This window comes from Marmota monax, unplaced genomic scaffold (assembly GCF_021218885.2).
Source record: "Marmota monax isolate L192 unplaced genomic scaffold, Marmota_monax_Labrador192_F-V1.1 WCK01_AAM20220418_F8-fsc00016, whole genome shotgun sequence".
NCBI lineage: Eukaryota > Metazoa > Chordata > Mammalia > Rodentia > Sciuridae > Marmota > Marmota monax.
This window is the reverse complement of record NW_026695209.1, coordinates 9,922,597-9,950,162: the sequence shown is the minus strand read 5'-3', so window position 1 is coordinate 9,950,162 and position 27,566 is coordinate 9,922,597. Positions and strand designations below refer to the sequence as shown.

At 34.0% G+C, this 27,566-nt stretch overlaps 1 protein-coding gene across 1 annotated transcript in view; it reads right to left on the bottom strand.

Moving 5' to 3' along the window:
- Nucleotides 1-2,249: 2,249 nt before the first annotated feature.
- Tmprss15 (transmembrane serine protease 15) overlaps nucleotides 2,250-27,566 on the bottom strand; it is a 117,439-nt gene continuing 92,122 nt past the window's right edge. Inside the window, exons 20-25 of the mRNA XM_046430568.1 lie at nucleotides 24,970-25,019; nucleotides 24,629-24,803; nucleotides 11,372-11,553; nucleotides 10,032-10,127; nucleotides 6,418-6,557; nucleotides 2,250-2,405 (exon numbers count right to left, since the gene is read on the bottom strand). Coding sequence (XP_046286524.1) covers nucleotides 2,250-2,405; nucleotides 6,418-6,557; nucleotides 10,032-10,127; nucleotides 11,372-11,553; nucleotides 24,629-24,803; nucleotides 24,970-25,019 — 799 coding nt within the window. The remainder of the gene's footprint in view (nucleotides 2,406-6,417; nucleotides 6,558-10,031; nucleotides 10,128-11,371; nucleotides 11,554-24,628; nucleotides 24,804-24,969; nucleotides 25,020-27,566) is intronic.

Sequence of the window (27,566 nt, the reverse complement as noted above, 5' to 3'; positions counted from 1 at the left end):
TCCTTGGTGTTGTCTAAATTTCTTATGTGAACACAAAGTCGATATGTGGCATCACTACATGAAGATGAAAACTGTTCAAGTGTGGTAAGAATGAAAGTTGTGGGCATAGAGCTAACAGAAAAACTTTTCTTTGTTAATTCTTTTCAGTTGGATAATAAAATACTGTAATTAAGCATTTCCTGGAGTTCACTGGCAAAATTGAGGTGTGAAACAGAAAACAGTAGTTACTGACCCTTTTTCAGGTGCTTTAAGACTGAGAGAATGGCCATCTGCAAGCTGAGCTTAGATCTGGCCTCATTTTGCATTTCTTCTTTCCATGGTTACTCATCCACATAGGCGGAACTGGAAGCCAGCTGCTAGCACCTCCCTGTTCCATCCAAACTACCATCACACACTTCTTCACTTATTCATGACTTGATGAAAGGGAGACTAGGTTTCTCCTGTGTTTGCCACCCAGGACTGTAACAGCTGCACAGCAGAAGCAGGCAAATGATGGAGACCGGCTTTGCTTTCTCCTTTATCTTTATCCAGGTCTGAATAACTCTTCTGGTATTAATGACTAAATCCATAAATGACTAAAGGTGGAAAAAGCAAACTCCTCTCTTATTAGAAGATGATACTGATTGTCCTAAGAGTTTTCTAAAAGTTTAGCTGACTTTAGAAAATGAAAAGGAGAAGATGGTATATCTGTTGTGTTCATGTTTTCAGAGCATAGCTTTAATATGTGCTGGGAAATACAGAAGAAATTCGGAATAATGTTCAAGTACTAAACACAAACAACACAACCTATGCCTGCTGCTTCATCATTCCTGTTGACCAAGAATTAAAAAAAAGTTCTTGAAGAGTGTGTTCAGGGGCTCCTGATTTTTGTCCTAAGAATAAAGTACACAGTTCTTTATGGGCATCTGTAGTCCTCCATCATGCTACACATTTTTTTTTTTATATGACATTTTCCCTTTAGTATGACTGTTACCAATGTGATGCTTTTGGTACCAGAATACATGCTACCAACCACTCTTCTCAAACTTACAAGATTTCAGGGACCACCTTTGCAGTGACCCTGCTACCCTATTAAATGAATCAGTAATAATCATTCCTTCTGGGAATAACTCAAACTTCCTTTCTTTCATAAGGTCAATCCATACTGACTAATCCCTTCTTTAAACTCCTCTAAATATCACTCTCTTTTCTATAATATGCTTATGCAAGAATGCGTGTACATATGTGTTTTGCATTAAGTAAGTATAAATTTTGTGTACCCCAAATCAACAGATTCTGTGTGGTCAGCTAAATTGAAGTTTGCAGTTCCTCTGGAAATTATCCAAGACATTAAAGAAGCAAAGAAAATTCATTTATTACACATTTTTGGCCTTCTAATGGGCAATTCAGCTGTGTCTTAACAAGTTTTTCACATGCTAGAAATATCAAGTATAATACACATAAACCAAGAACAGAAAAACATTTCTAGCAGTTACATTTCTTTAATATGCCTGTTTATATTCTGAATCTTAAAAAGACTAGCTTAAAATAAATGGACGGTATGATTTATCCAGGTAAAAATGATCTGTATAGACTAACCATATTTGTTAATTTATTTTTTGTTTTAATGCTAAGGTGATATAGAGACCTGTGTGTATTTGCTGCTCAGTTTTATATGAGGGAAACGGGCAACTAATCATGTCACAATTAGGTCTGTGACATGAACTTACAATAAATATTTTATATGATCAGGGAAAATATTAAGTTTACTCTCAAGTTGAAATGGAAATTCATTGGGTGGAAAAGCAAGAAAAGTGTTGAGATTCTCGTAATAACATGCTAAACTGAAACCAGACAATTTAGAGTGGTTTATTTCAAACAATGACATACTTTGGGCAATACAGTTTATTTTACTTCTTTTTCTAATTTTTATCAAACTTTTAAAAATGTGTGGTTTGTGTTTTAAAATCAAATCAATGTAAATAACAGACAGTGGCAAAAATAATAATTAAAAACCAAGGAATGATATCTGTGAAAGAAAGATCTGTTCAGAATGAAATCAAAATTGAGAAGTTACTTTGTGTCACCAAGATTAATTCTAAGATTTTTGTATTTTATGCCTTCCTCTCATCCCAGCACTTTAAGTGGCCTATACTAGAATAAATAAGGCTTGTGGTAACTTTTCTTTTTTACCCACAAAACTCCAGTTTGTATGTTTCTTAGAGTGGGATAGGAAAACTGCCCACTTTCCTGTTTGTTTTAGGAAAGGCTTAATGTAGGAAACTCTGAATCCATTCTGTGAACCTTGTGACTCGGGCATACACCCCTGGGTGGTTAGGAAGGGCACACTTGTCTCCAAATGATGTCACACCAGCAAGGAGCCACCTGTTGTTTTCTTCGCACATTAATGGTCCTCCTGAATCTCCCTAAAAAGTGAGTCACATAAAAAGTTGTGGGTGTGTGTGGTTAATGAATATAAACATAAGAGATCGTGTTAAGCAAATCAATCAAAAATAAATATTTATAAATATGATTTATTGCAAGCCCTCTGTAGATGTTCTTACCATCACTCTAGGCCACAAATAAGAAACCATTGCTCCTCCATAGGAAGAAAGAGCAAATTATGACAACTCAAACATAATTTGTAATATTTTACAATACCCTAAAACTTTCTTTAATTATGGTGTTGCACTCTAAAGTGCAATAATGAATAGGAATGTAATTACTAACAAAATATAAGTTGATAATTTTTTTAAATAGATGCTGTAAGAAACATCTTATGAAGGACTCCAGAAAAAATATAACTGATTCCATATTGTGATTTAAACAATAACTTATACATGGTGTTGATCTTTGTACTCTTGAGTGGGATTAAATTTTTGGCACTGAACAAACACAATCAAATTTGAAAACCTCAACATTTCAAATGAAAGAGGCAAATCTTCGATATAATTCTATTAATAAGAACATGTTTTCATCAGAGATTTCAACTGATGTTAGAAAGGTTTTAATTTGAACAAATGCTAATTACAATTGATCCTAGTAAATTACACAACTTTTATTTGTGCACAATGATTCCTGAGTAATGATAATGATAATGGAACATGTATCATATTTAATGATGTAAAAGTGACAAGTATTTCTCCTATGTTAATTATGTGAACATTTTAGATTAATTTATTGCCTTTTTATGAAATAATTTAAAGTCTTATACACTTTGTTTAAATAGACTGGTGTAGCAGAATATTTCATTCTTAGATTTATGTTAGAAAAAATCAGAGAGACTTTTTGTCTGAATCTTTATCATCTCTGATCTCTCTATTTAAAGGAAAAAAATGGGGTCTATCAAAGCACTTTTATTTTAATCTTGGGTGCACAGGAACATAAATTACATTGGCAATCACAGGTTACCTATATTCTAGATGTAAAAAATATGTTCAAGTTGTTTGAAGGTAGGGACTATGATTTTTATTTCTGCATCCTAAGCCCTTACCATATATATATATGAATATATATATATATATATATATATATATATATATATTTTATTTAAATATATTTAAATTTAAAATATATATATATATATTTTCAGGAATATTTATGAAACAATATTTATCCAAGATTTAAATTTCACATATAGTTTATGTCATTAAAAGTACATTTCAACTGCTTGAATATTTTCAAGAGGAGTTATTTGATTTTCTTCATGTTTTCTAAAATAATTTAATTTTTATTTTAAGAGGGACCCAGACATTGATTGTACAAACAAGGATTTTAGCTTACCCAGCCCATACTAGGTCAGCTGCAGTTATTCAAGACCAGGCAACAGGCTTGCTGCCTTTCTGGTGTGTGGTCTATCTGGCTGGGAGCCTGAGGTCTGTATCCATCATGTACCATCATCTTACTAAGCATTTCAGTTTAGTTATGGACCTTCTTGTCTTAAATATCTAATATGCTCAATGATGGTACTTCCTTCTTCCACTCTGAAATATGTTACTTCAAAAATATGAATTAATATCGAGAAGATAAAGTATTAACTTGAAATATATTTTTCCACTCACATGTTATATTTATAAATAAACCTAAAAATCACTACCTTTTCTGAGTATAAGGGCTGGTAACCATTTTTGTTTCGAATGATGGTTCTGAAACTTAACTATCAGAATCACCAAAGGTGATAAATGTGGAGCTCACAATGCCAGACTCCAATCTCAGAGGTTATGATTTAGCAGGTGTGTGATGAGACCAGAGGATCTGCACTTCTAAAAAGTTCTGAGGTGATGCAGATCTATCTGCTGGATTGAGGAAGGGTTTGAAAATTGCTGGTATGGAATGGTGAACAGAATGCCCTCCCCTTAGTTTTACAGAGAGAAGTCATTTTCTAGTTATTGTTCTTACTTTTAAATCCAGACAACTGCCTTAAAAATGCAAACCTTTGGTAACCCAGATGTTTAAGAACTTGTGAATGCATCATGAGGCAAATTCTGAGGTTAAAATCTTATGCTTCAAAGTTATTCAAACAATATATCAATAACAATTTTAAATAGTGTATTAATCAGTTAATCCTCTTATAAAACAGAGCATTAAAGTTGAACCAAGAAAATCATATGACAAGCTGAAGTTATGATTACTCAATTATGATAACATTTTGTTACATAAGGTATTTCCTTGTATATGAGAGACTTCTTACTTGTTGATGAATAGCATACTTACACTCTGAAATCAGAGCCAACTATAAGATCTCAAAGATCTGGCATGAGTTATCAGCTTAATGTGATCTTAACATCAATAGCATTAGCCATCGTATTTTCTGCTTAGTGAGTGAGGTGTATGCCACACAGTCCCCATTAACTATAATTGAGGTCGTATAGCTGATTTCCCTCCTGCACAATAATTCTATAAATCTCCCCTTAAGTGGCAATATATCTTACCTTTAGTACATCTTTCATTTTAAATGGAAGTATAAGATCCAGAGGTAATTTTTATACAAGAAAGCTATTCAATTTTACTTAAAATTGTGTGTTCATCAAAGCAGAATAAATGGAAAACTCAGTTGAAAGTTTAACATGACTTGAGACATTGATTTATGTGATGTATATATATATATATATATATATATATATATATATATCTGTATAAGTGTCTACAGTCTTGTCAAATTATAATATATATATGTGTTAATAAATGAATCAAGTTGTTATATTTTAACACAGTGAAATCCCTTTCCACGATACAGGTTTCTACTTCCACATGTATAAATAATACATTTGGTCAGTAATGCTTTCAGGTTTAATCTAATTCAGCAGATGTTAATGCATTAATATTTTATTAATTTTTAGATACAGAAAATGTATTTACTAAGTCTAAAACTAAAAGCTGTTAATATCTTTGAGGGCTTGCTTTGTGCCTTATAAGTGAGATATCACTTAAACTTCTCAATAAATCTCAAGTGATTTGCCCAAAGTCTCACCAATAAGTGGTAAAGCCAGGGTCCAACAGGGAAGTCCAAACATAGAATTAAAAACTTTGTGAGTAAAGAAAGAAATTATTACAAGAATCATGCATGTAATAACTAACCTGTTGTTACACCTATAAATTGATTATGCTTTTAGAATTTATTAGAACTTCTTATTTCTTAACTGTATGTGGATTTCATGGAGCTAAACAACGTCTACATTATTTCTAGGTGTAAGATGTTTCACTGAGGTAGTAGGTAGGTAAGAGATTTCTTCTGATGGTCATATGGGTCAAAATCAACACTTCAAATTAATTGCAATATTGGCATTCCCACTGCATTGAGTACATGTTATGACATCTCTAAAATGGAATGTAAAAGATAAAAGAAATACTCTAGTGTAATACTTCTAGAGCCAAAATTATCCTAGGTTATTAACTTCTTTGTTCATTTTCCACTTGATTAGCTGTATCTGGCTTTTACCAGGCTACTCATGTTTGTTTTGTTTTTTCATCTAGAAGTTATTTTTGGTCACCAAACACCTGGCCTATACTTTAAAAACAGGACTGAATATTAGAGAGCCACAGACTAAAATTTGCCCTCAGCCTTATTTGTTTTGCATTTTGCCCCAGGTTTAAAATGATTGAAAATTTGAAAATAGATGCTTTTAGATAAGGTACAAATTCTCTGATTTATTCCAGGTCCACTACTCCCCATTTTTACCTTGCCACCTTGCACATTCAAGTATTATACCTAAAGACATATGGTTTGTAATCCTTGTTCCTAAACATTAGTTTTGTTTCCAATGCTCAGGGCTACTGAGTAGTACCATGCAAACAGGCAAAAAGTCACAATTTTGTAAAAGAAGAGGTGAAGTTAAGGGGTCTTGATGGTTTCTTTACTCCCAAATTCTTGTTAAGCAATAAAATAATTAGGTAGCAATACTTTCTGAAAGTGTAAGGTGAACAGTTTTACATATTTACCTTGCAGGTATCTATTCCTCCTTCTTCATAGCCTGCACATATCATATTTTCAGTAATGTTATATGCTGGCATCTGTTGCTGACATTTCTCATTTGATAGAAGAGGAACATCAGCTTCTTGTAATATGTTTGCAGTAGGTCCTGTTCAGAATGGATAATGCAGGCAGCCAGTCAGAAGTGATCAGCATGCACCCCTGAATGAAGCACCATCAGTCTTATTTATTCCTGCATTTAGCTCTCATTATCGTGTAATGTGCATATATATAAGGGAACTAACTACTAACCTTGAACTTTAGAGCATATAATAAAGCCCATCTGTGGATTTTGACAAATGGGTTAACAGTAGTTCATTTTTTTCCCTTTCCCAAGGGATACTTGGAAGGGTAGATTGGAGCAGGGCAAGCTTTAGGCATTTTCAGTAATTTAAAACAGTTACAGTTTTGCTCATGGAAATAAAGCCTGCCAACACAAAGAGATCCACTCAGGGAAATTAGCAACAACATGGAAATTCAGAAGTGCTTTTCATTTGGCACCTGAGGAGGTGCTCCCTCCTGTATAATGACATTCAGCTTCTTTGTGGTGCTCTGTGAGTGAGCAGGTGCAAACCAAGCAAAGGACAAAGCTCAGATGAACTGTGCCCTGGTCTAGGGGCAATCAGCTTGTCATCCACATGCGGGTGAATAGAAAGGAGACACACTGTAGCAGAGTGCATTTCTATTCTTTTTATAAAAGGATTCATTCACTGGGAGTATGAGTTTCTGTTTACTGAAATACTGAAACAAGCAGGTGTTAGTGACTCAGAAAAGGTACCCAATAAGCACTTTCTAATAATTTGCAATTCTATTTGGTTCTTTAAGACAGGGTAAACGTTGAGGATAAGTTAGTACATTTGACAGTGTTGTTGCAAAAATGAATGTGAACTCACTCCTAGCTAAGTTTAATTCATGCACTAAAAAGATTGAAGAAACAGACAAGTGCTTATGTGTGCATGTGTGACTTAGGTGCAATGCAGTTTATGTGACTCAATGGTGTGTTGGCAAATATGTAGCAAGAATTTCTCCAGGAAAAATCAAAATGTACCAGTTTGCTGTTATAAACCTTCCACCATAACTGACTGTAAAGCACAACATGACAGTGAAAATAGAATTGGGAGGAGTCACACAAAAATGGCTACTAGCAGCCAGTGCCTCAATATCCAACAGCACATGATGGAATGGGATAAGTTTTACAGTTTGACAGTAGATTTTAAGTGAAGGAAAGATGGAGGAGCAAATTTAGCACATCACTGTCATCTATCCTATGAAAATCAAGGATGGGCCAGTTGATTAAATTTTACAATAAAAGCAAAAGGCATTTTTTTCTCCTAGCCAATGAATAGAAAATATATTTGAGTTGAGAATAAAATTATTTAATAAAGGAAAATTTGAACGGTGTTCTTATATTTAATATTTATTTGTTCATATGAAGTGCCATGAGCATAGTTAAGTATATATGTGCCCCCCATAAACATTTCAATACAATTATTTTAAGCTATTGATCACTTTGAAGAATATCACCTCTTTACTTCCTAATGGACAATATGGTCATGGTTTTCTTGGCTAATTAATTAGTGCAATATACTCACAAGATGGGAACCTGATTTTATGAAATTAATTAGGTGGGACTCATAAGGCAAAGTTCATAAAATTCATTAAAAGTGAAATCATCTGGGAAATATTAAACATGACCTGGATGTTTATTCCAAAATGAAGTTGACCTCAGATATGTTTTTTTCCTTGTTTCATACCATTCTTACAGACTTCCTGATGTCAATTAAGCATATATTTTAGTTATAATAAATAAATGTGAACCCAGTTTGCTCAGCACAAAAATATTTCTTATGGAATAAAGAGTCTTAAATTTTGCTAGTGGACAATTTGGTTTTGTAGAGTCTATATGTGGCCATAAAATGCATTTTAGTTTGAAGTCTGAAAGAAAAATATCATTTAGAAACCATTTTTACTATTTAAATTTTAAATTTAATAAATCATGCCATTTTTCAAATGAAGTAAATATAAGAATATATAATCTTTGACTTTGATTTACTTTATGGACATCAGACATGAGGCATTTTCAACAATATAATGTAATTGCTGGGGACAGCATTTACTGGTATCTCTAAGCAAGCATCTGACTCAGAACTTCATGCTTTTTCTAAGGAGAAGGAAAATTTTCAACATGAGTACTTTAATTCTGTACCTCTTCACAAGATTTTTTAAATTATATTAAATAAATTGAAACTTTTAAATATTATAGCTATACTTTCTTGTGACCACTGAGGCACTTCTATCGACTAAAGAGTCTTTCCTTTTGAATTACCATTATTAAATGTTCAAGTATGTCTTTGGTGGGATATTCCTGTTAGGAATAATGTTGTCAATCAACCTCACAGTCACATTTAAAGAGTATGGAGTACTGGAAAACTTTTTAAAAATTCAAGTTTGTATGTATATTTTGAGTTATAAATTCTACTTTATTTTTTAACTCATACATGAAAACATCAAAATCATACATATTAATGGAGTGCCATGTAATAATGTACATCAGGTAATGTTGAAATCAGGTTAAACTTTTCTATATTCTCATTTATCAGTACTTTACAGTAAAAACTTTCAAAATCCTTTCTTCTAGTTTTTTGAGTGTGCAATACATTATTGTTGGCTGTTTTCATTCTACTATGTAAACCAGAAGGTCTTTTTAACATACTCATGAGTGGGATTTTTGGAACTATATTGTGGTTTTATTTTTAATTTGGGGGCAATCCTCCATCTTTTTTTTTTCAATAGTGTCTGTACTAATTTATCTTTCCACAAACATTGTGCAGGGGGTCCTTTTTCTCCACATCCTCACCAGTACTTCTTATCATGCATCTTTTTTATAATTGCCATCCTTACTGGGTAAGGTGATGTCTCATCCTGGGTTTGATTTGAATTTCCCTGTTGACTGGTGATGTTGTTTGGATATATTTAATATGTTTTGCACTTATAAAACATGTGAGTAAATAATAATGGGCATATTTCAATAGATAGTCCTCAATGTAAGATTCATGCTGTTTCTGAGTCCTCTTGCCACTAGGCAGTGTCAGTGTGTTGAAGCTAGAAGAGATTTTATTCTCATTTTAAGGAATTTGAGTAGGAGGTCTTTACATTGTAAATGAAGATACTTTTATTAATTAGAGAAATGGCTTTTGATAAGACTTTATCAATATACTTTACAAAAATAATTATCTATAATCTGGGATTATATTCATTTAAATGGTATATCTTCTCTATTTGCCAGAGTGTTTATTATACAAAAAATGAAATATTAAGTTTTGTGAAATATTTGTGATCTTTCTCAAGAGCATTATAGTCTTATAATATGCTCTACACAATCTATAAAAATTTAAAATACTATATGAATACAATATTATATTAATGTTAATATAATCCTGAAAATGCTTTTAAGAAATATAAAAAAAAATCATAGTATGAGTGTTTTTAAAAATGTTGAAAATATTCACAGGATAGTACAGTTGCATTCTTATCATTAATGGGCATGTCTGTTTTAAAAAATCTGCAAAATCTGCTCAATTACCTTCATTCCCAATCATTCCCCATCCAGCTATAGAACAATTTCTTCCTGGAAGAAAAACTTGATTTTCTTCTGGCAAACAAATGGGTTGTATGTAATCTGAAAAAAAATTAAACAAAAAATAAAAACAGATACACATTTTCTTCTAACAAATTTTAAAAAATCAATATGTTCACCGTTTAGTTTCAAACACTTGTATTTTAGTTCTTCCTGCCTGAAAAACTTTCAAATGTCAATCATAGAAGAAAAAGGAATTTGAGAATAATACTTCTGTGACAATGGACTAGGTGCTACTGTTGGTCTTTGTGGGATTCTTTACATAGTCTCATAATTACTCCTTTATATGGCAAATAATGTCGTATTTAGGGAGTAAATTATTTTTATCTGCTAAATAATGATAGTACTCAGTGAATATAGAGCCAGTTCTGTGAAATCTAGGTAAGGCTGATTCTCAGGATCAGTTACAAGAAACTTGGGTTAACATTATAAAGTTTTTAGATAATTGTTTGATGGGGCACTTATGAAAGAACTAATATTGGTCACTGACTCTGAAAGTTCTTCTGCATCCTAACTCCTTGATGTTCACTTAGCACCTAGTACCTATAAGACCCAGGTCAGACACAAAAAGGAAGAGGATATGGTGGTTACCCTCAAGGACAGGACCATGCAACTAACCACAGTAACCATCTGCCTTTGATTAGTGCTGTGATGCCTGTACAGATGGAATTTCATGAGGACACAGAAAGGGGAGCACTTTCTCTTAATTGGGCATTGGAAGACTTCAGAGCAAAGATTGGAATTGAGCAGAGGCCTTCAAGATAAAAGTTCACTTTCTCAGGTGACTTTTGTTATATCATCTGTGCATTTGGAAGAAGTCCTTCATTTGCTAGTCTAGTAATATTATTTAATGTCTTTCAAAATCTTCATTACATGGATAATGCAATTCTTACTTTACTCTGAGAACACATCCTTTTTTTAAAAGTTTACATCTTAGTCTGTCCTTTTGATAGATGAACCCACCTTTCAATTACAGAAGAAATAGAGAAGGCATGAGTAATATTATGACCTATTTCTTAGTGCTGTTCCTTTGAGTTTACTGATATAGAAATCTCTAAGAGTTTCATTCTACTGATCCTTTATAGAAGGTTGAATTTAAACACCTTGACAAAGGAAATTTAATATTTTTTTTCTCTATGCCTCAATTCAACTTAAGTTATAATGACTTTGTGACAGATTTTCCAATTTTTATAGGCTACTAATATGTTGATACTGATGATATTTCAAATCTTATTTTGGGTTGATTTGAGAAGATAAAATAAATAAATAAAAATGATTCCTTTTACCTGTATAATTAACTTTAACTTCAAGATGCATCATGGCAATATCACTGTCCTTTTCCCGTTTATTGTAATGAGGGTTTATGACAATTTGATCTATCAACCGAGTTACTATCTGAGGAGAAGTCAAATTTGATCTCATGTTCAGGCCTAGGACTGCTGTCCATTTGGATGGGTCCATATTTCGCCTAAAGTTGTAAAAAATAAGTATAAGCCTCACTTTTCAAAGCAGTTACTCTGCAAAAGCTATCTAACTGCAAACAGTAGGAATTATGAATTTCCATTCTACAATATTCCTGTATTTCTCTGTAGGGTTTTTCTTTACAATATTTCATATTTGTTTTTATCATTCTTAATTCACATAAAATTGAACATATTTGTGGGGTACCATATGATATTTCAATACATGCATACATTAAATAATATTCACATCAGGATAAATATATCTATTATCTCCTCAAACATTTATTATTTCTTTGTGGTGAAAACATTCACAATCCTTTATTCTAGCTCTTGTGAAATATGTAATACATAACTGTTATCCATAGTCACCCTACTGTGCAATAGCACACCCAAACTCATTTCTCCTATTTTAGCACCCTGGACATACCTTTCTCCTTTCCTCCCTCCCTTCTACTCCCCCTTGATTACTCCAGGTTTCTTTGAGATCAAATTTTTAGATTGTAAAAAAGGTTAAATTTTTATATTTTGATAAGATCACAGAAAAAAGCCTTAATTAGGACTAATCTCTCTGTCACTTCTCTCAAGTTATCTCTTGATCTTTAGTTATAGATTGTGGTTCTCCAATCTGGATGTACATTAGAATCACCTGGAATGCCTTTAAATAATGTAAACAGTGGTTTCCCCCTTGTCTCTTCTAATTTAACGAGTATGGTATGGACCAGCAGGCAATTTTAAAAATAATTTAAAAATAAAAACTCCACATTTAGAGTAATATATAACCACATTTGAGGGCCTCTGCATTGGATTGAATTCTATCATGGGATCCTTCAGAAACCACAGCAGCTGATGTAGTAATAGAAGGAAGTTCAGAGACATTCTCCAATTTAGGGAGTCACTGAATTTACATAGAGTTAAGGTAAGCAGTAAAACTTATAATGATACTTACTCAAATAATTTCCACATACAAGGTTGGCTTTCAATAATGTGTTGGTAAAGGATAATAATTGTGTTATAGGACAGATAAAATTAGATAGTAAATTATAATCTGAAAGTGTTTAAGGACTCCTAAATATGCTATTGGTCTGCAATATCTTTATGCCAAGAAATTTCCAGTGAATAGATGGAATTAAAGCCAATTAAGCTATGTTCACAATGAAGTCAAAATCCAATGACTGAAATTATAGATAGAGAAATCGATTCAATTCTTAGCAATTGCAAATGCCTAGTTTAGTGTGGTATTTAGAACGTTAAAATTCAAATCATCTGCAAATACAAAAAGGGCAATAAAGCTATTTTACATCTATCCATCTACTTTTTCATCTACCTATTCATTAAGAAGATTAAAATACTAAAAGAGATTCAATTTACATGTCTAAAAGTTTTTATTTTATTCCCCAAATTATCATGGTTGGTCAAGTAACAGTCATCACTAAAAGCAATGGATAACTAAAGCTTCCTACTTTAGTTAGGACACCTACTGACACCTACTGACAGCACACTGTATAAAAACTGATGATTTAAGGAGTAGTGGGTGGATGTGAACTAGGTTAGACTTTAGAGCCTGTGCATGCACCAGCAAACACCTAGTACAGCGATGGGTTGTGCAGGAGGAACTAGAAACTGGCAGGTAGGATTGAAGGTTTGGCAAGCAGGAAGGAGAGCCATGCTCTGCCATTGGATTACATGCTCAAGCAGGGGAGGTACTTCTGCTCCCAGTAGTTGCAAGCAGCTCCTGAAGTGGCCCAGATGCTGAGCTAGGAACATCTTCTAGTGCTACAGGGAAGAAGGCCCTGTCTGCTTGTCAAGAAGCCTTTTGTTTTTCTTTCAAGCTAGAGGATTCATGCTTGGCACACATAATTTCTGACATGCTGATAACATTCTATTGTCACTGAACACTGGGACTCCCCTGTGTACTTTGGCCTACCTAGACTAGAGAGAAATCTCTTTCCTGTTGTCCTGTTTCTGAAATTTCTCCTCTATCTATCATATCTAAGCTAGATTTCCACAAGTTCAACTGCAAAGCTTTCTGCTTATTTGCCTATCTGTTAACACTGAGAGGAAACTGATAATTATGCAATTTTAAGAATTGTATGTTTTTCCTCAATATTTAATTTATGTATGTACCCAGTATTTATAATAAATTAATCTTAAAATTACTACATCATACAATTTCTTACTTTATACTTCATTATATTTCTTATATATTTTATATTATAATTATTTATATAACCTACATATGGAATTAATATTTTACATTGTATGCATATAAATTATCTATATAAATAATATTTATTGTATCAACAATCTAACATTTAAATCATCACAATATTTGCTTAGAGTATATGAAACACATATATATATATATATTTTGAAGTTAACAGAGTATATATTATCATTGAAATTATAAGATATTTTCTCAAGTGTTTTCTATATATTATATCTTCAGAATATATCATATGGAAGTGCATAAAGGCATATTCAGTTAATTTGTTACAGATTTAAATTAGTATTAAATTAAAGCAATTTAGAAAAAGGATAGCTGAACTCCTAAATTCATATCTCTTTTGTAAGCACTATATTTGAGAACTAATAAATGTATTACTGATGAGAGTGTAAGTAACGTAGATTTTAGTAATTACTATTTCCTCTCATTATTTTGAAGTCCTGAGTAGAAAACTGATATATGAACCATGATCTGTGAAGGTTAAATATGCATGCTTCAAGCTAGTGTCTAATTAAATGCAATTTATGACAAGATTAATCTGACATATTCTTGATCATTTATAAAATTGTTATTGTGCTACATGGAAAATAGCCTCCTTTTTCATGTTATTTCTTTCAGCACCTGTAAGTAGTTCCATGGTTAGGAAAAAAAATCCCTTCAATACATGTTATTTACATTTATCTCTCAAGTCCTGCTCAGAAACCCTTCTGTACCTATGAACTTAATTTTCCCACAACAAGTCCATGACCAGCATAACCAGAACTGCTAACACTCCATCCTGTGGTTAATTCCAGAGCCTTTCCTCAGTAGAGAGTGACTAGAGAAACCTGATGTGACAGCCAGTGCTTTCAAACTTTTATAAATCACTTGAGAAATTTTCCAAAATTTAGATTCCTAGTTTTCATCTTCAGAGACTAATTTGGAGGGTCTAAGTGGGTCTCAAGAATTGGTGCTTTTTAATCATTGGGATCCTGGGCGATGCAAAAGCCTTCTTAGCTTTTTCATTAACCCCAAAATGAAGGATGAAAGAAGAAACCCATGACAGATATCAATTCAGGAGAAAAAAAGAGAATTAGTATGTTTTAAAATTATTCTGGTCTCAAATAATTTACAGTCTAATTAAGAGAGGAATAGTTATAGGATAGAAGATAGAAGGGCCTGGGGAAAGAGATGATCCAACTGGACAGACAAACCTCAACCCACAGAGGTTAACAATGGGAGATACAAGGCAGCATTGGGCAAGAACTTTGGCTGAATTTCCACCATATTTCACCTCCATTTGTACTGTAAACAAAATGTTTATCCCAATAACAGGGAGAGTAGAAACACAGGTTGGGAGGGAACAGACAAGCATGCCCTCCTGACTTCTGAAACCTCAAAACTAACACATTTCCTAGCACACAAGTGGTGCACTGGATGGGTGAACCAATGCTATCCCTGGACTAGGCTGCTATGTGTTACTGTGTAAATAACTTTATTTCCCTGAGAGTCAATATTTTAGAAAGTAAATATAGTAAAATAACTGTGCTAGAGAAACACAATATGTTAAAAGGGAAAAAAATCAATGGGGTTCATATGTAAATTGAATTTTTTTGTGTGTGTGTACTAAAAATGGTGCAACAGCACCTCAGCAAGTTTGTCCACAGCCAGCACTAATGTGTACTCCCAGAGGAGTGTTTTTGTTCTCTATTTTTATTATCTTTTGCAAAAGACGATAAAAATCCTCGGGGGATAGCCAAATTCTAATTTATAAGACAAATAAAAATTAGGATGTTTCCAAAATATAGGTTTGGTGCCAGAGAATAAGAAAGCTTTAGAGGAAATCTGAAAGAACAAAGAGTAAATGGGATAACACCAGCCAAGTTTCATCAATCTGATCATCAGCATAATTATCCTGGTTAACAAAATAAGCTGTTTATGAAAGGACATGGAATTGGAATGCATGTTCAAAAGGTAGTTGTGAGTGAAACGGGGGTGGGAAAATTGGATATGTTCAATTTTTAATCCTTTCCCAAGTAAGGAAAATAGTTTTATTATATGTTTTTTTCATTTCATCTATTAAGTAGAAGTCTGTTCTTAAGATGTAGGTACACATGTAATTGTTTAAGGGAGCAGGAGTGGTAAGTACAGAAAACTGGGAGCAATTTTTGACTTTGTGTTATTCACAGAAACTTAAGGAACCACCTTTGAATTCCCGTCTTCACTTGACTTCCAAGGCTCTCCACGCACTTGCACTTGTAATTTTCCTTTGGTTTCATTCCTTGTTGTTTTCTCCACTTTTTTCCCCAGCTGCCTTTCCCTTTTCAAACTCTCTACATTAGAATATTACTGGATTTCACCTTTATCTTCTATTCTCCATCTATACTCACTCCATACATGATCTTATCCAGTGCTACCATCACTTTAAATACCTGAAATATACTTGAAAATTACAAACTTTTATCGCAATTACTGCATTTCTGAAATTTAGGTTAGCATACTAATTAATCCGTATTAGTAGAAATGTCCAACTTACATGTATAAAATGAGAACACTTATTCCCTCGCTAATTCTATTTCTTCCAATTTTCCTCACATCATTCATTGTGAATATATCAAACTCACCCTGCTGCTTACTGTTTTAATCAACTTTTTTTTTTTTTTGTAATTGTGAACAAAAGACCTGACAAGAACAATTTTAGAGGAAGAAAAATTCATATGGTGCTCAGAGGTCTTTGCTTCAGAGGTCTTAGTTCATGGATGGTGAACTCCATTGCTTGGGCCAACGTGAGGCAAACCATCATGATAAAAGGGTGTGGAGGAAAGCAGCTCAGCACATGGCAATCACAAAGCAGAGAGAGAGAGCTGTTCACCAGGGACAAGATACATACTCCAAAGCCATGACTCCAGTGACCTACCTCCTCCAGTCATACCCTACCTGCCTACCCCCAGTTAATCCATGCAAGTGGAGTAATGCATGGATTAGTTTATAACTGTAATAATCTGATCATTTACCTTTGAACTTTCTTGCATTGTCTTGCACCTGAGCTTTTTGGGGACACATATCTACACCATTTCACATACTTACACGAGTAATTCTTCTCTACTCCTTACTTCTTATCTCTGTTTATTAGTAAATTCAGATGAATCTGACATAAGAATTTATAAATGACATCTAGCCACATGTCCAGCACCCTTACTGGTGATCCTAGGGCACCATTTTCTCTAACTGGTTTCTACAATTTCATCATGACACCTCCCAGTAGTATCATCTCCACACAGAAGCTTGATTAAATAAAGTTATTATTTAGTTCTCTAACTGGTCTCTCAGTCCATTTACCAGGGGCTACTGAGTCCTTATCAGGGCCTTCTCTGCACCTTCAATCTTGTTCCTGTTACAGCCAGTCACTTCCTGGCCACAGCAGCAGGGTTTTTCAAGGTGTTTTGGAATAGGCCTAAATCCTCTTACCCAAGAGCACTAGTACTTGGCTACCTCTACACAAAATTTGTTTAACTTCTCCTTCATTTTGTTCTTCAACATCTATTGGTTCAGTGTAATCACCTGATCCAAAAAGGCCACTTTACTCTTTCAGTTTATACTATTTTATATTTCTTTATTATATGTATCACTCCCTAAAATATTATATTGAATGGCTTTCTGCCTTAGCATATAACAGATCTGCCTTAGCGGATCATTCTGCTCTGAAAAACTTGGATTTGAAAGCAGGGATATAACTGGGGCCAAGGAAGTTGCATTTCTTAAAGGTATTACAGCCTTTAAAGAAGCACTGAAGACTTTGTCCAGTGACAATAGGAAAGATGACTTGAGAGCGTCTCAGGAATTGGCAAGACCACACCCATCTGAGGCTCTAGGGTGTAAACGTAACCATTCCCTTAAGAAGAGACAGTGGGGCACTCTGCTTGCCCAATAGTGCCTAGGAAGTTTTTTTTCAGTGTGTTCAGTCACCTAGGCACCTAGCAGCTATTCCACCAGGGGTCCTGGAGATGTGGCTACTGTGGTAAGATGGCCTAGAGCTTGGTGGCAACCACCAGGTTCTGGTTCTGCAGGAATGCAAGATGCTAGAGTTAGAGGGACATAGAGGCTTCCACTGAGATTTCAAAGGAAGGCCTGAGAGGCCAGGCAAAGTGCAGTAGGATCACAGTTCCTGTGGACAGCCCCTGAGAGGACCATACATGATGTATGAAGGAAGTTGATGCTGGAATGGAGACCCCTGAGATGAAGAAATGCCAGTAATGTGCAATATTTGCCTAGGAAAGCTGCAGGAATGGAGCATAGACCAGCCAAGAGAGAGAACATGTGGTCTGAACCAGCAAAGCCTTGGGGACAGAGCAATACAAGTCCTTTGCAAAGAACGCCAGGATGCCAAGTGCTCCAGATGCCAGACATGGAGCTAGGGAACTTGTTTGTCCAGCTGGATTTTGGTCTGGCTTTCGTCCCATCCCTTCTTTCTATGCCCCTATTGCTTCACATGGAAATATTTACTTATGTGCCTTTATTTAGGATGCACGTAACTTGCTTTGGATTTTTATAGGAGTTCATGCTGAGAATTTGCCCTTAGTTTCAGAGGAGTCATTGTACTTGGACTTCTCGGCAATCTTGGAACTGTTGAGACTATGGGGACTCCTGAAAAATGGACTAAATGTATCATGTGTTCTGAGATGGGCATGAGCTTTTGGGGAGCTGGGGCATAATGTTATGGTTAAGACATGTGGTGTCCCCCAAAAGATTGTAAGTCAGAAAATGCAAGAAGGATTAGAGGTGAATTGCTTGGGTTAAGAGAGCCTTAACCCAATCAGTGAATTATCTGTGATGGGATTAACTCACTGGTAACTGACAATGGGTAGGGTCAAGCAGGAGGAGGTGGTCATTGGAAATGCACCTTTAGGGTTTATATTTTGTTGTGTTCAGGACAGTTTTTTTTTTCTCTGCTTCCTGATGTCATATTTCCAGCTGCTTTTCTCTGCCTCACTCTTCCACCATGTTGTTCTTCCTCACATTAGGCCCCAAAGAATGGAGCCAGCCATCTATGGATTGAGACCTTTGAAACCATGAGTCCCCAAATACTTTTCCTCTTCCAATTGGTCTGTCTTTGGTCTTTTAGTCACAGAAGCAAAAAGGTTGATTAAGACATCAGGCTACATTAGCATAAGTGCTTACAAAATAAGAAAAAAAAAAAAAAGAGTTCCATAGTAATGTGATTCAAGATGTTGACTTAGTTCACAAAGTAGAGATAGATGGCTTCAGAGATCTGATACTAAAAGTTCTTAAAAATAATACTTCTGTGTGGACTAATAAATATAAGATACTTGCTTAAAATGTGTTATTTTAAATAGTGCTAAAAGAATAGTATTAAAAGTGGATTATATAATATGGATCAAGGTAATTTAAATAATACATAATTTGAAGTAGGAGACACAGATTTGACATTGGTAAAGAGAAGGTCATAAATTTAAAAGTCCTAATGAAATAGTAAGATAATTTTAACTACTACAAAAGATGACTAGTGGCTCAAATTTTTAAATGCAGTACAAAAGGAATCAAGACTTACACTCTAACTAAAATCTAATATAACTTAACCTTAAGAAAATCACCCCCTCCCCCCCCTTTTTTTTCCTGGTGCTGGGATTAAACCTAGGGTCTTGCTGGACAAATGCTGTACCACTAAGTTACATTCCCAACTGCTTTTCTTTTTGATCTGCAAAAATTACTATAATCTTCAAATGGTATTTTAGTAATCCTGCAACCTGGAAGAGATAATCATTATTAGCTTACCTCCTTAAAGATTTAAGAGTAAGTAGGTAGACAGAAACATGAAATTAAACCCATGATGTTTATATTTTAGAGTAGATAGAAGTAGCAAATAGTTTTTCAAGTATTTTCTTTGTGTATGTCTGTGTTCTTTTTAAAATGTATGAGGCATTCAAAAGAATCTATTTTAAACTATTATTTTAGTGTTCACTAAGAATCAAAGAATATCAGATTTGAAAACCTTAGTGACTGTAGTATTCACTAAGACATGTTACTTTGTAATCAGTTATTCACTGTTGGAAAGTTTATTTTCAAAGTTTTATTAGCTCTATCAGTTTTATAAATTTAGTAACAAATAAAGTGTATGTCTTTCTCACCAGACCCTAAATACCTCCTATATGAAATCATCCATTTCAGGAATGTTAACACCTGTTACAAGAAATTGTTTTAATAAGGAATGAAATAACCCATGTGATGTACTTAGTCTGCTCTGAAGAGCTAAACTAAATAATGGAAGATCAGCAAGAGTTCTTTTGGTTATTTTTATATATGTCTATTCAAGGACTGTGATCCAGACTCTAAATCTATATATGACTGCCCACCCAAATGACTCAATAGTGGTAGCTTCTAGAAGCAAGGATGGAGATTAATTGGGAAGGGGCATGAAGCATGATATTTAGCACAGGACAAGTGCTCAACAAATACCATTGGACTAATGAATATACTAGAAAGGAAGCAATCCAAGCTCAGGATGGGTGATGAAACTGTTTTATATTTTTATGAGACTGTTAGTTTCACAGGTTCATGTATTTTTAAAATGCTTCAAATTGTACACTTCAGATTGTGCATTTTGTTATATGTAGTGGGAAAAAAGAATGGAAAAATAAGTTTGTTTTACATGCACTGTGAGGTAGCAAGTCTTTTTGTGTTTTGAGCTTGAACACAAGCATACATGTAAATAGTTTATGGATAGTAGAAGCAACGTTTTTCATTGTTGAAGACAAAAATAACTAATGCAGAAGAGACAAGATTATAATATACCCTGTGGTATTTTATTTGAATTAGGTTTGTTATTTTGAGTTCACATTTATAACTATGCAACTATGTCTATTAAGAGAATTCAAAAAGATATATACCAGCAGTAGTGATGAGCACACAAGATCTTATTTACTACAATGTAGATAGGACTAAAATTAGTTAAAGGGAACTGGAGTCTCTTATAGAAAAGCTGACTTGAGGGGTAGGGCAATGAGAGTATAAGATCAACCTGAAACTCTTATCTTGCCAGAAAGCAAAGTTCTCAGAGACTGAGGATATACCAAAACTGATCGTGGAGCAAGCATGAAAGTTTTTCCAAAATAGAGGGACTTTCTACAAAATATGTGGCTTGTGTTCAGATACATCAAAGGTAAAAAGGAAGGTGGAAGGATTATTTCCAAATAAAGATACAAAATGTGTAGCAACCAAATGCAGTGCACTTACCCTGGATTGATTCTTACATAATAAACACACAAATAAAATAAAGAGCATACCTGAGAGAATTAAATGATTAAATTGCATCAACATTAAATTATATGATTAGTTATGATTACGTAGGGAAATATCTTTGTTTTTGGTAATAAAACACTGAAGTGTTTTACAATATAGAAGCACAAAAACTAGATACTACTAAATAGTTCAGAAAAATAAAAAAAGTTTTTGATTTGGAGAGAAAGAATAATAAAACATGCAGAATAAAATGTAAGCAATGGTGAATCTGGGTAAAGGTCTAAAAGAATTCCCTATACTATTCTTGCAATTAGCGTGCCTGTGTGAAATTGGATCAATACAAAAAATTGGAAAATAAATCTGCTGAATGTTATGCAGGACTCGGACTCTTCTTTTGCTGTACTTTCTTATACAAGAAGTGCAATAAAATAAAATCATTATTGCACATTTATATGATTCATGGTATGCAAAAGTATTGTAGCATTTTAATTGCATCCTGACAAGCACATCATGGGATATATATTATTATGGTCACCCTACAAATGAAGAAGGTGAAGTGCAGAGATACTAAGCAGATTATTTATAATCCTCATGGAGTCATATATGGGATCAAAATCATCTCCTCTGGTTGCACTTTTGGTCCTAGTAAAGTTGGCCCACACTTTTTCCTTTTAAGATTGTAAAGGGAGACAAATCTTTGATAGAGGAACAGAATGGGCAAAAGGATATTTAAGATCATCCAGGGAATACAAAGTCTGAGGGGTGCAAATGGGAATGTTGACAAAAAGACAGGATAGGAGAAGGACTGCTCAATTAAGCCATTTGACTACCTGCAAGTCAAACCCCAGAACCGGTATGCATTGAAGACAAGCCACTTGTTTAGTGTGTGTTCTATGAACTGCTTGATGGAGGTTATTCTTAATATTAGGAAATTAAACTTTTCACAGCACCAATTAGGAGTTTAAAAAAGTCAAATAATGGGCAGTATTGGAATTCTGGTACAAATATGTTTTAATGACAAAATCTAAAATAATATCAGAAATTTTCTTGCTTTTCTAGAGAAATGAAGTAGAAGACAAAACAACAACAACAAAAAAAAAAAAAAAAAAAAAAAAACCAAAAAAACGAAATCTTGGCAATTGGGTAAAAAAATGAATTCTACTGGGTGTCTAAGGAGAGTCAAATGCAAAGTTGAATTCATAATTCTAGCACATTTGCCTTTGTTCACATGTTCAAACTGAAACTATGTGAAAAGACATTTTATGTTCTATATGATTGAAATTGTGTTTACATTAAGAAGAAACTGCTTTATATTTCATATATATATATATATATATATGTACACACACACACACATATATACACACACTCACACACACACATATACATATATGTGGTTTGAAAAGTTATGATAGTGGTATCACTGACCTTTAAAAAACATCCATAAGTTAGATAGTTGAAAGATTAAGTTAGATAGTTGAAAGATGTCACTAACCATACTGCAACCCTGACATTTAGAAATAATATGTTCTACAAGAACATCAAAGAGAGGAATTACCAAATCCCAGGTTAATATAGCAAGGTTACTAACTTGCAAAGACCTACCTACCTATATGCAATAGAAAAGATCAAATGTTTAGCTAAAAATGTCTCATATTTACAACAAACTAATGATATAGATGTTACCCATCTGGGATTGTCCAGGGCAGAGTATATGTATAAGTAAATATTGAAGCTATATTTAGTAGGAGTGTTAGCTTTGTATCACTTTGGTCAAAATACTCGACAAAAACAGTTTAAAGTGGGAAAAGCTTATTTTGTGCTTGTAGTTTCTGAGGTTCAGACCATAGTCAGCCAACTCCATTGTTCTGTACCCAAGATTAGCCTTGCATCATGGTAGAAGTATGTAGCCAAACAAAGCTTCCCAGCTCATGAGCTAATGGCAGACAGGCAAGGGCGGGGGGATGGAGGGAGAGAGAGAAAGAGAGAGAGAGAGAGAGAGAGAGAGAGAGAGAGAGAGAGAGAGAGAGAGAGAAACAGACAAAGGCCATAAACACATGAATAGATATAGTCTAGGCCATGACCCAAATGATGAACTTTCTTCTGCCATGCCTTATCTGCCTACAGTTACCACCCAATCAAATTATTAACCTATGAATTATATTAATTCATTGAAGAGGGTCTCATAATCCAATAATTTCACCTCAAGATATGTCTGAATTGTTGAGCACAGGAGCTATTCAGGGGATACCTCATAACTGAATCATAACAGCAGGGTAGGGAAAATTTACCTGCTGTACATACTTTTTATAGTATGATTGAACAAATATAAAATATAAATAAAATATAACTACAAGAAGGCTGCAAAGTCATGACGAGGCACGGCAGATACAGACAGAGACTTCAATTTAGGCAGTTAGAATAGTACCCAGTGCCCGGTATCAGAGTGTTAGTGGAACATAACCTTGGATGGCTTCTTTGAAGGTCAACTGGGTGGCCCACCTGAGATCTAGCCAAGGATTCTTTCTCTTCAGATTCCTAAGATTATGCTTTTGAGTTTATTATCATTCTGTTACCATGAGAATTTAGGCATAGACTCGCTCTTTTAATTCTTATTCTCCTTGTCTCTTCCTATCTCCCCTAAAACTCTCATAACCCTCTGCATCTGACAATTTGTCTTTATTTACTCAGTAACTTTCCTTGTCTGTGTTGGTTGGAAGAATTTAAGTATTTTCAGTGATTAACTGCACCTGCCTCTTCCTGCACCTACATAGGTCACACAGAGATTCTGGATGCTGGCTACAGAGATGTATTCCAATCCTCACAGATAAGGTTACTGGCTGAAGGCCTTGATTACTCAGTTAGAGGCAGGAAATCAAGTCCTAGAAGAAAGGTATCTTTTTTTTTTTTTCCCCCTGAAGTAATTCAGAACTGTTGGAATGTAACTATCTAAACAAATTCCTTATCTCATATGGAAGCAGAGAATTAACATGTGCTTGGGCACAGGATCCCTTATTTTCTCCTTCTTCCCTTGTCCCTCCCTATTGGATCTACTTCCTCCTGAGGCATTGCTTTTAGAGAGTGAAAATAAGCCTTAGGATTCAGCATTCATTTTGCCTTATTTTGTTACAAAAACAAAAATAGAATTATTCTAAATTTTAGCTACACATAACATTAAATGTATGTAAACTGAGAACTAAGTAAACATTTAAATTTACAAAATGCTTAAACATGAATTTGAAGACTCCTATGCATGCTTTTTGATGTCGACAATTTGCTAACAATAAGTACTGGCCTAATTGAAAAGCAATATACACGTTTATACATTAAATACTAACTCCACACTCTTAAAAATGCTTATCTTGTGGCTAGGTAAAAATTTCAATTTTAACACATGTAGGAAATATAATACTTGCTATAAATATTTAATGGATAAGTTTAATTGAACTTTCTCTATTATACATGATTTCAATGGGAAATATCTGAAAAGTCTGCAATGTCAGGAACTATAGAAACATTGTCCGGGCAGTGTGGTTTTGCAAGACTGTAGGAAATGTGGCTGTGGTTTTGCAAGTGTTTGGTGAGCCTATTTGGGAAGGAACATGTGATACTATACTCACGCATATACGCAGTGTGCAGCAGACACAAGCCAGTCATTACTGACAAGAGATGCACCACAGACCGTATGGCCTTGATAATTCAGAGCAACCATCCAGGGCCAGGACCCTTCTTTGGAATCACTTCCTCCAGCAATCTTTGGACTCACTCTTTGAGCCACCAGTTTTTCCCCACATGCTGTTAAAATAATTGAAGAAAGAACAAAATAAAATTATTTGGGGGGAGGGTATTTCTTTTGACCATGAAAATTTAACAGGGACATAATAGCTTCAGGTGACCTAAAGCTCTATTCAGAATTTTAAATTGAAGGCTTGAAGGGGAAGGTGACAAAATATTGACTTACATTTATGGTTACATTGTAACAGAATCAGGTAATCCTGCAAGCACTGTTGACTGTAACAGAAGAATAATTATATTTCAAAAATTGTGCACTTAACGTTTTACAGTAAAACATAATGTAGGTTATCTTACTGTTTTTTATTTAAATGAGCTTTTTATTCTACATATCTTACATGAAACGCAGATAGGCACAAATGAACAACAGAAAACGCCCCAGTTTAATGCCAAGTACATATAAATTTATATCCATACTACCATTTACTCTTCAAGTGTCTTTGGGTCAGTTGCTTAATATCATTGAGCCTCAATTTCCCAACCTTAAAATGGGAGTAGTAGTACTTCCTGTATTAGACTTATGATGATTAAAAAAAATATTTGCAATGAATTATTATTATGCCTTATACATAATGAATACTCAGTCAATGATAAATACTGCTATTTTGTTTGAATCAACTTTGGATTTCATCTTCTTTAATACAGTAGTCCCTCCACTCTTATTCATGGGGAATAGATTCCAAGATCCCCAGTAAATGCTTAAAATCACAGGTAGTACTAAATCTTATCTTTAGTGTCTTTTTCACTATAACTAAAAACTAGTAGTTATAGCTCACAGAAATGTTAACATTCTTGAATAGCCCAATAATTACATAATATATTTTTTGCAGATTGAGGTGTGACGGTCAAACTAGCACAAATTTCTTTTTCTTTCTTCATAATTTCATGTATAGAAGATTCATTCTTATTACAGATCAGAGATCCTAGAAATCTCCTTTATGACTTTTTTTTCCATAATAAGTTGAGAAACTTCAACTGTTTACTTAAAGGTAATACTTTATGGCTTCCCTTCAGTATAATAGCCAGTATCATTGCATTGTGTTTGGGGGTCATTATTAAATAAAATAAGGGCAACTTGAATATGAGCACTGAAATACTGCAAGTCAATCTGATAAGGAAAATAGCTGCTAAGTGACTAATGGGTGGGTAATTTAGACAGTGTGGATATGCTGGACAAAGGGATGATTCACTTTCTGTGCCAAACTGAGTAGAACAACTTGAGATTTCATTGTGCTACTCATATTGAAAGCTAATTTAAAACTTAAAGAACTGTGCATTTTTGGAATTTTCTATTTAATATTTTTAGACTGTGAGTAATTATGGTTAATTGAAAAAACAGAAAGCGAAACTGTGGATCAGGAGAGACTACTCTGCAGAGTATACCCCAGTATGGACAATCCCACAACTATTCAGGGCCAGACAAGGTGTGAGGCTGTGTGCTTGGTTCAGGGAGTCGAATGATGAATGAGTCATGAGTCATAGGAACTGCTTTCCAGGGAGGAAGGCATGTAAATAGTAAATACTAAGTAAAGTGTATGCATAAATTATTGAAGAAACTCATTTAAAAATGTGGATACCAATTTTTATTCAAAGCAAAGACTCCTATTTTGAATTTTAAATGAAAATTGTTTTGCAATGTGTTATACAGTACAACCACTAGAGATCAGTATAACACAATAAATTGTAATACATGGACCTAATACAGCTTCCTGAGATATCGGTCACATTAATAGACACATACTCACACACACACATATATACTTAACTGAATCTGTTCAGTTTTTTAGGTGTTTAAATTTTGGAGATAAATAAAATGAAACAAAATGCAAACCAATGCCATTTGCTCAAATTAATTTAGTGTTTCTCGAACATGCATAATAAAATTTACTTGAAATTACAAAACTCTCCATTGCCTGATTGACATATCCTCTATGATAGAGAATAATTTTTATAGAAATATAAGTAAATAGATGTAAATTTTATTAATAACCAATAATGTGAGTATGCATTTCTCACTATAGATATATAATTATGTATCCATGGTGAGTATAAATGAATTCCTGTTCAGGGATCCACTAGAGTTGGAAAAAGAAATTACTTCTAAAATGCTTCCTAGTATATATCTCAAGTCTCATCAAAACTCTTTCTAGGTGCTGGGGTTGTAGCTCTGAGGTAGAGAGCTTGCCTTGCACATGTGAGGCACTGGATTCGATCCTCAACACCACATAAAAGTAAATAAAATACATAAAGTTATTGTGTCTATCCTAAAAAATCTTAAATAAAAACTCCTTCTACATCTATAGCACTTACCAATAAAAATCCATATTCAAAATGATTGGTTTTCCTAAGACATGTTCAATTGTCTTAGAAAGATTAAGCAATGCTTAATTTCTTTTTATCTAGCACAGATAAGTTTCTGGTTAACTTAGTAATTAACCATAAAATTCAACTGCACTTAGCACCTCCTTCTCCAAGTATTTTGGATAATCAAACTGTTGTTACAAAATCACACGCATGCATGCATTATCTCAGGGTAGAGAACATTGCATATTCTCTAGGCAGAATGAGCAGCTAATCCTACTTTATCAAGGTGAATTTACAAAGTTGGAAAGAATTATAATTACTGTTCTGGCCATTGTCTTGGAGTCAAGCTAGGTTAGCTCTCTCTAGTGCAAGAATAGCAATGTCATGATCCTGCCTCTTTTCCTTGACCCAGTGGGGTAATACTGTGATATGAAATGATGGGTTTTAATCTACCCTCTTGAC